Source organism: Vombatus ursinus, unplaced genomic scaffold, assembly GCF_900497805.2.
Source record: "Vombatus ursinus unplaced genomic scaffold, bare-nosed wombat genome assembly UNPS02014790.1, whole genome shotgun sequence".
Classification (NCBI taxonomy): Eukaryota; Metazoa; Chordata; class Mammalia; order Diprotodontia; family Vombatidae; genus Vombatus; species Vombatus ursinus.
This window is the reverse complement of record NW_020954568.1, coordinates 207,756-217,027: the sequence shown is the minus strand read 5'-3', so window position 1 is coordinate 217,027 and position 9,272 is coordinate 207,756. Positions and strand designations below refer to the sequence as shown.

The 9,272-nt window shown below is 57.6% G+C and overlaps 1 protein-coding gene across 1 annotated transcript in view; it reads right to left on the bottom strand.

Moving 5' to 3' along the window:
• Window positions 1-409: 409 nt before the first annotated feature.
• MRPL23 (mitochondrial ribosomal protein L23) overlaps window positions 410-9,272 on the bottom strand; it is a 12,234-nt gene continuing 3,371 nt past the window's right edge. The window contains exons 2-5 of the mRNA XM_027868708.1: window positions 5,831-5,953; window positions 4,868-4,950; window positions 4,308-4,381; window positions 410-674 (exon numbers count right to left, since the gene is read on the bottom strand). Of these exons, the coding sequence (XP_027724509.1) occupies window positions 510-674; window positions 4,308-4,381; window positions 4,868-4,950; window positions 5,831-5,953 (445 nt within the window). The 3' untranslated portion in view covers window positions 410-509. The remainder of the gene's footprint in view (window positions 675-4,307; window positions 4,382-4,867; window positions 4,951-5,830; window positions 5,954-9,272) is intronic.

Genomic DNA, 9,272 nt, shown 5'->3' with positions numbered 1-9,272 from the left:
TGGTGTCCAGGCCTCACTGCTTTGGGGGTGCTGGGACCCCTCCAGCTTCTCTCAGCCCTGGCCAGCCTCTCATCCCCCACAGGGACTGGACTTGAGAGCCTTGGTCTAGACCTTGACATTCTGCACCATCCCTGGGCAGCACACCTCAGACTCTCCCTGCAGAGACCGGGTGGGCACCCATCTTTACACAATCCCCTAGGCATCCTGGGGCCGACCGCAGCCCAGACTGCTTGCTTATGAGCCTCTAAATGGTGGCTCTGCTACATCGTGGGAACAGGGGGGCTGCAAGCACAGCACAGGGAAGGAAGGAGCAGCTATGTTCCACCTAGCACAAGTATGCTGCAGTGGCTGCTGCTGCGCCTGAGGCCTCCAGTTTACACAAGGAAAAAAAGGGGAAACAAGGAGACCATTTTCCTTTTCCAGAAAGCAAAGCTTTAATTCCGCCTTGTTCAAAGCGTTCGTCCCGCAGCCTGGCCGCGGGGCCCTCCGGAATGCTCTGGGCAGCCCCGTCACAAGCCGAACCAGTCGGGGACCCCCCCACGCCGGGGGTCGCCTTTCTGCCTTTGTCTCTCATCCTCCACAAATTGATTTTGGATATCATCGATGGAGCCAGCTTCAGTGCTCCGTTCCTTTTCGGGAAACAGATCTGGGAACTTGAAGGTCTGTCCGTGAGCCTAGGGAGAAACGGAATATTTCCAGCCCCACAAAAGCCGAGGGGGAGAACGGCCCGCGGGGGTCCGGCCCGGCATTCCTCCCCGCAGCAACCCCATCTCTGCCCGGCCAACCGGTAATGAGGCGGGCAGAGACCACGGACACGGTCACCCGGAAGGCAGCAAAGAGGAGGGGGCCCCACATTCAATCAGATGAAATGATTAACAGCACCCCCTCCCCTGCTGCTCAGCATGATGGTCACCACAGCCACGGCAGCCGGAGCGTGTCCGGGGCGGTCGGTATCTCTGCCTCCGCCTCGGCCTCCGCTTTCATCTAGCAGCAGGAAACCATCATTCTGGGACAATGACCTTTTCACTGACATGATCTCTCCATTGAGCAGCATTTGTCCTGCTTGTGGCCTCATTAACGGTGTCCGTTCCCCGGAGGGGGGAGGCCGGGGGGGGGCGCCTCCAGACCCCGAGTCCCAAAAGACCTTCACCCCTCCTCCTGGCACAGGGCTCAGCAAAGAGAGGCCGAAAAATACGGCCGTCCACGCTGCTCTATAAATCAGGAAAGGCTTTGCAAATTAACTGGCCTTCGGTCTCCCACTAGGACTCTCAGGATAGATCAGTGTCAACAAAGTCCCGAGCCCAGAGCCGCTGCCTCCACCCCTGGGCTTCCCCATGTCCTCGGCCCCACGACTGGGGGTGACTCCGGGGCCAGGAAGAGAAGGCAGGGGGTGAAGAGACCCCGACTCGTGGAGCTGGTGCTCCAGTAATATTATCGATATTAAATATTAAAATCACACAACTGTTTTCTATTTCAAAAATAGCCCTGCTTTAATAAATATTTCAGTAATGTTACTGATATTACACACTGAACTACTTTGCCATTTCACGATAGGTCAAGGGACACAAAGAAAGCCCGTTTGTTTCTGGAACGTCTGAATAAGTAAAATGAGGCCTCGAGGCCGCATTTTGTCCAGAAGTTTGGGTTTGGGCTGTCGGCCAAGCCGGGACACCCTGAGATTGAAGGTTGATAAATTCTGATCATATGGAGGGGGGTGTCAGAGCGGGGAGTGATGAAAAGCAGGGACGGGGCATGCTCGGTAGCCGACTTTCAGGAGGATTATCTTACACATTTCAAAACTTTTTTTTTCTTTTTTAAAATACCAAAGGGCAATAGTTTACACGCAGGGCTGATTGCCCAGAACAGGGGGATTTATGTGGATCTATTGAGGTGATTCGGGCTGGGTTTCTAAAGCGGAGGGGGATGCGAAACGACATTTTAAAATGTAAATGCAAAGTCTGCAATTTCTAAGAGTAGGTTCGGAAAAGCCAGGGAAGGTTTGGGCTGAAAGCAGGGCTCGCTTCCTACTGGAGACAAAGGCCACGCGGAAATTTAAGGTTCCTTGGGGAACTCTCCTCCTATCGAGAGAATTTAACCTTTCACTTAAAAAAAGAAAAGAAAGAAGCCCCTAGTCCTTCCAAAGAGAAAGGAAAGGCTGGCCAGTGGAAAAGCACTGAAGAGGGGAAAACAAAAAAAACCCAAACCCCCGAAGCCCCAGGACGAAGGGAAGGGAGAAGTGCCGGCCGGGCATTTTCAGGGACCCTAATGAGCCTTTGCACGGACTGCGTGCTCCATTAACCCCTTCTCTGCCGGCGGGCCGAGCCGCTCAGAGGCGGCACGGCAGGAAGTCAGGCGCTTTTGGGGGGCATGTTTGCGTAACTGAGGCATTAGGGTAAAAGCAACGGCTGGCCGGCTGGGCAGCCACGACAGGGAACAGGGTCCTGACCCGGACTTTGTTTCCCAACACCCTTCCACAGGGTTCACAATAAGATCTGTAGTAAAGAACCAAGGGAAGGGCCAGAGCAAACAAGCACCGAAATACAGACCCCCGAGACAAGGCAGTGACCCCCAGGCTGTGCCCACCACTCACGCTTCCCCCTCCCTGCTTCCAGGCTGGCCCAGTCCTGCAGGAGACAGCCCCGGCCCCCAGGCTAGGGGGTCGCCGGCCCGTTACAAATTATGATCAAGGAGCCCTCCTGAGCAGTGACATTAGACACACACACACTGTTCCCCTGCTAAGTCTCAGGAAAACGGAGCCCAAAGCAGCTGCTGATATGAGATCTCCGTGGCACAGTTCAATTTTCACGATTGGGGGGTGGGGGCCCGAGGGGCCGGAGGGGCTCAGATGACTCAAAAGCCACTGGTAACCGTAGCCTCCCCTGAAGGGGCTGGGGTGGGGGGGTGGGCGAACAGCAGCCTGTTTTTGGAGGGGCTTTCTCTGGCCCTGGGCTGGGAGGCCACACACCCCTGGCTCCCAGCCCAAACACATATGTGTGCTCCCCGGGCAGGAGAAAGAAGGCAGTTGTTGTCTGGAAGGAGGCAGTCTAACCCCCCGCTCCCCACAAAGGCGCCCCAAGCCCACGCCAGCCCTGGCCAGCCCAAGAGCGCTACTGCCATCTGGCGGCCGAGGGAGCGCTGGCCGGCCAGCGGCACAGGTCCGCGGGCTCCCGCTCCCGCCGCCGGCCCAGCTCTTCCCTTCTGTTTAAACTGAAATGGAGTGACCGGAGCAAGCACAGCTGGGAACAATGGTGGGCTTCTCGGGGCCCCTCGCTGGCCCCTGCCCACAGGCGCTGGCAGGGGAGACGGCGGCCTTCGAGGCCCAAAGATGACCAGGCGGGAAGGGGGCTTCCCAGATCTGTCTCTCCCCTCCACCCCACCCCACGGCCCTGCCCCAGAGCAGCTCGGCCAAGGCCAGGGGTCCAGAAGCCTGGAAGGATGAGGACCCCCCTCCCAAGGCAAACAGCCTGTTTCCTTGGGCCTCTATCTAATGGTTGAGTAATCCTGGCTGGCCAACGGGAGACACGGGGGCTACAGAGACAAGGAAGACCCAGGTCCTGACCTGGGGGGGTGGCTCATGCCAAGGTCACCCACCCCTGCTCCGTGCAAACTCAGGACTCAGAGAAGAGGGAGAGAGCCTGGGCGGGCATCAGGGACATCTGGGGGGAAGCCACATGGGCAGGATTTTTTTTTTTAGGCAGTTGGGGTTAAGTGACTTGCCCAGGGTCACACAGCTAGTAAGTGTCAAGTGTTTGGTCCGAGCCCGGATTTGAACTCAGGTCTTCCTGACTTCAGGGCCGGTGCTCTACCACAGGCAGGATTTTGACAGAGATCCGGGTGGAGCACTGAGCAGTGGCCCCCATGCCACCCTGGGCTCCAACCTGAAGCCAGAACTTCTAGCTGGACCCAGGCGGCAGCCTGGGGTGTGGGGAGGAACTGGCCTGAGGAGCTCACCCAGGGAAGTCAGTCTTACTGACAGTGGACAGAGAAGACCCATGTCAGACACCCCTGAAAACACTTCAGCCCAAGTGCCAGTGGGGGCCAGCTGCCCATCTCACACACACACACACACACACACACACACACACACACACCCTGGAAGTTTCTGAAGCTTCACCCAATACCCACAACCTCTGGGTGGTCCAGGGCACCTTCAGCCACAAGGGAGATGCCCAGAGCCCTCCAAAGGCAGGGGGAGCCCGCTTTCCCTCTGGGCCCCTCCTTGGACATGGGGGAGGAGGGTGTGGGGAAAATGCCTCAGCCCCCTTTTCCCTAGACCAGGCCCTGAGGCAGCCTGTGCCCTGACTCACCAGCTGGACATAAGCGACCTTGTAATCGGGCTGCTTTATGCGCACATTCCTATGATCCCTCTTCTTGTTGGAACCTGTTGGAATACAGACCTCCCTCCACTGTAATTCCTGATTTCAGGTCCCATTATCCCAGAAATCAACAGCCAGCCCAGGCCCAGAAGCTGCGGCCACCCCTCACTGGCTCCTGCACCCCCATTCACCCAGCCATAGGCTAACAGTTCAATGCACCAAGAGGTGTCCCTCTGCCCGTGACTCAAAGGGTGTCCCCTTCTGGGGGTTCCTCCTGAGCAAGCCTGACCCTGGGAGCACTTGGGAGGCCGATGGAGCGGAGCCCCAGAGGGGCTAGGGGCACTGCCCCCGCCCCAGCATAGCCGCAGGGCTCGGGACAAAGGCAGGGAGGGAGAGAGCCCGCCAAGCTCAGAGGCTGCATGGGCGCCTCAGCTGACCACTGCTCTTCTGATCCTCAAGCGCCACCACCCGGTCACTAGCAGGCACAGCAAGGGAGAACAAAGCAGAGAAAGGAGGCAGAGGAGAGGCCGACCACAGTGGCCCACACTCACCGTGCTGGATCCTGGTTCTCACGGCAGCCACGGGCACATTATAGATGCTCTGGAGATAATTCTTGAGGTCAATTCTGGTCATTCTGCATCCCAGAGGAGAGGAGAGAGAAGGCACCTTGAAACCAAGGAGCCAGCAAGGACGCCTCGGGCCCGCAGCCGTGCACTGCCCCCAGAGGCCACCTGCGGCCCCAGCCCCATACTCGAGTGCGGCCGCCTTGGCCTAGACAAGTCCATTCAGCCCCGTGGTATCTGCCTCACCAGGCAGGCCACCCCTGCGGCCCGGCACCAGCAACAGCGCCAACAGCGCAGGCCAGGGCCAAAGTGAGCAGACTGGCTGAATCCCAGAGCTGCACCCCCCCTACCCTCCTGCGGCACCAAACGTGGCTTACTGGGTCAGCCTGGCCAGACGTGGGGAGGCCCAGGAGCAGACAAATGCTGCTTTGTACCTGGCAGGCAGGAGCCCTCCAGAACCTGCCCGCCTTGGCTGCCCAGGACCTCTCCCAGGGAAGAGGCCCAGCTATAGAGAAGCCCTGACCCTGAGCCTCCAGGGGGACACCCGAGCTCCCCTTGTCCAGACAGCCCACACTAAATGAGGCCAAAGAATTGCACTGAGCTTCAGGCAGAAAACCCGTGCCTTGGGGATTTCTTGTCAGTTGTGACCCTCACGAGGCCAAGAGGCTAAGCTCGAGGGTGCCTGGCCAGGTGTCCTGAATGTCCAGGGGCTCTGAGCAGCCAGGAGAAACAACTGGCCTTGGAAGTCTCCCGAGCCCAGGGGCCGGCCCAGTGAAAGGGCAGAGGCCCGTGGCGGGGGGCCATGATGACCTTCCACGTCTGTGCCTTCCCCGCCCAAGGCACTCCGGGCCCCACGTGTCTCCAGCCCAGAAGCTTCCCTGAGGTTGCTCTCAGATATTTCCACAGCCCAAGGAATGAGTCCAAAACCCCCCCAGCCCTCGGAGGACTTACTCCATTGGGATTCGGAATTGCACGGTGTCCTCCGGCTGCGCCGTCCCAGGCCTCACCAGCTGGATGAAGAAATTGGTCCGGAAGATGCGCAGCTGGGGGTTTCCTGCCTGGTACAGGGGGTACCTGCCGGAAAGCTTCCAGGTGGGTTATCTGGCGGTCAGCACCTCAGAAATAGAGGCTAAAAGGCTGAGGGCTCACAGCAGTGGACAGACCCCCCCCATCACCAAGCTCTCCTCACATACACTCTGCCTGAACCCCTCGGGGCCGTCCTGCCAGTCAGCTGGCTTAGCTCCCCACCATCCATCCTCTACTGAGCAGCACAGGGGCCTGATTCACTGGGAGACCCTTTGGCAAAGAGCGTGGAGCTCAGGCTGACCTCTCCCCCAGCTCCACATTCCTGACCCTCCTCCACTGCGGCCCAGCCAGGGCAGGCAGGCTAGGCAGGAGAGAGTCCTCTGCCGCTGGCCTCCACTGGCCCAAGGCCCTCCAGTGGCCACTCACGCAGGTGCAGGAAGGTGGTCAGAGGCCTCCCGTGTTCCCCCTGGTGGCCACTCCCCACAGTGCACAATGGCTGGCTCAGGGGAGGGGGGCACCTTAGGACCACGGCTTGTTGGCAATGAGTCTGCCCACCCTGGGCCTCCAAATCCCAAAGGTGAATGGCTCTGGGTCATGCCACGGAGTCGTGAAGATGAGTTGACCCAGGTCCAAAGGCACCTGGCGGCAGCACAGAGCCCCAGCCTGCTTTGGGACAAGGAATAGGGTCTGGGAAAAAGGGGGAGGAGAGCTCAGCTTCCTCGGGGTAACCGAGGCCGGCCGCGCTGGGGAGCAAGAAGAAAGGTGGCCACTGCCGCGTGTGCAAGGCGAGGGACTCGAGCCAATGAGATGATGGAGGGGACCCCAAAGGAGACGGGGGCGAGGGCGAGGAACGCCTGGAAAGGGCAGAGGCCCTGAACCAGAAGGGGGGGCCCTGGAGGTGCCTCAGACCCGCTGCATGACCCGGTCTTCTCCTCTAGACAACAGCAGGGCTGAGCGCCAGCTGGGCGTCTTCATCTTTGAGGTGCCACGGCCCCTTGGGCTAATGATTGCCTGCACCCTCCTCTGAGCCATCTTTAAATATATAAACCACACAAGATTATGAAGGAAACCAATCATCTTGAAAGACAGATAGCTAAACAGCCCAAACCCAGACTAGAGGCTCTCTCGGGCTCCTTCCAGCTCGGACAATCTGCCAATGAGTGACCCCCAAAGTCCCTGGTGCAGCCAACACCAGGCACCGGCCTGATGTCACCAAGGCAATGGCAAAGAGGAAGAGGCCTGGCCATCCACCATTCTGCTGCCCCATGACCTCTGGCCAGACCGGCAGCCAGAACCTTCCCTAGGTGCTATCTCCCCATTGGATTGAAGACGGATCCAGTGGGCCAATCTGTCTGCACCCCAGGGCTTAGCCCTGGGCCTAGCACATAGTAAGCACCTCATACAGATGAACAGACAGACAGGTAGACATACGGACAGAACAGGAGATGGCCAGGTAGATGGACGAACAGATATAGACCGATAGATCAATAAGGACAGGTAGACAGATAGATAGATAGATAGAGGTGAGTAGATGAATAAATGGATAGGTGGACAGACAGAGATAGATGGATGGATAGATATACACACAGATAGATTAGCAAGTAGATATAGACAGCCAGGTAAGTAGATGGCCAGGTAGACGGATGGATGGACAGATGGATGGACAGACAGATGCACAGACAGGCAGACAGGTAGGTAGAGCAGCAGAGGGCCTGGTAGATGGATTTCTGGGGCACACCCTCAAACATGAAAGCACCAGGGTCCTGGCCTGGGATGGGGCGCCCTTCAGGGAAATCTCAGAGAGGGGCCACGAGAAGCTGCCCAGTCCAGCGAAAGCCCACTGGGCAGGGTCCTGAAAGTCTAACTGAAGGGACTGTAAATGGAAAACAGAAGGGAAGAAAGAATGATGTGCGTCAGGATCTGCCCAGCCCAGGAAATGGGCGTCCAGCCGCTGGTGGAAGGGGGTCTGTCCTGGGCAGGAGAGATTAATGAGATGGATGGAGAAGGACAGAACCCAAAGGGCTGGGGAGAGGGGTTAAGAACAAGAGCCCCCGCTCCCTCGGATAAGGCCCCAAGACAATGACCAGCAGAGCCCAAATGGGCGAAGAGGCCGCCGCCGACGGGTCACTGAGACGGACGGGACGGACGGCCACGAGGGGCGGACGGCGGGGCCCCAGGCCCATCCAGCAGCGAGGGCGCGGGAGCCCTCCGCCCTAGTCAGCCCCATGCGGAGTCTGGGAAGGACAACATTCAGAAAGGACGGTCAGGCGGGCACCGTGCCGGGTACCCACCCAAAGGGCTGCAGATCTGGGTGTGGCTGGGAGCCCGAGACCAGGAGAGGCTGGGGCTCGGCCAGTGTCCCGGAGCTAAAGATGGCAGTGCCAGGATTTGAACGCCAGATCCGCCTCAAAATCACGCCTTCTTTTCATAGCCCTTGTTGGACACCAGAGCCACTGACCAAGACCACAGAATCAGGGATCATCTACCATTTTACCGATGGGGAAACTGAGGCCAACGGCCATGTGACTCACCTGAGATCTAAAAGGTGGTATCAGAAGTGAGATTTGAACCCAGGGCCCCACAGGCTTAGAGGGGCAGGAGGGCCAACTAAGGCAGGCTGACTCAGGGCAAACGTCCCAACAGGGGCAGCTGACTCTGAGCAGGAGTGACGGAAATGTTGGAGTGGGGGGATTCTTGGTCAGGAACAAGGGGACCCGTGGGGTGCCTGCCAGTTCTGGGGGTGCTGCCGGCCCTGGTGGATTCTGGGGTCTGAGATAATATGGCAATGAAGGAGCTGCTGTTGGGATGTGGCCGTGGCATGAATGAATGAATGAGGGAGTGAATGAATGAATTAGTGACTGAATGCATGAGTGAGTAAATGAGCTGGTGAACAAATACATGAGCAAGTGAACAAAGGAGTGAACGAATTAGAGAATAAATGAGTGAATGGATGAATGTGTAAGTGAGTAAATGCATGAGTGGATGTACCAATGAACACCTGAGTGAGTGAAGGAGTGAATGAATGCGTGAATGAATATATTAGTGAACAAATGAGTTATTGAATGAATGAATGAGTGAATAAACACATGAATGAACAAATGCACGAGTGGATGAATGCATGAGTGAACGAATGACTGAGTGAATGAATGAACGCATGAGTGAATGCACAAGTGAGTGAATGAACAATCGGTAAACATGAACCAATGAGTGAACGAATGCACGAGTGAATGCACGAGTGAACGAATGAGTGAACGGATGCACGAGTGAACGAATGAGTGAACGAATGAATGAACGGATGCGCGAATGAATGCACGAGTGAACGAATGAGTGAATGAATGAACGCATGAGTGAATGCACAAGCGAGTGA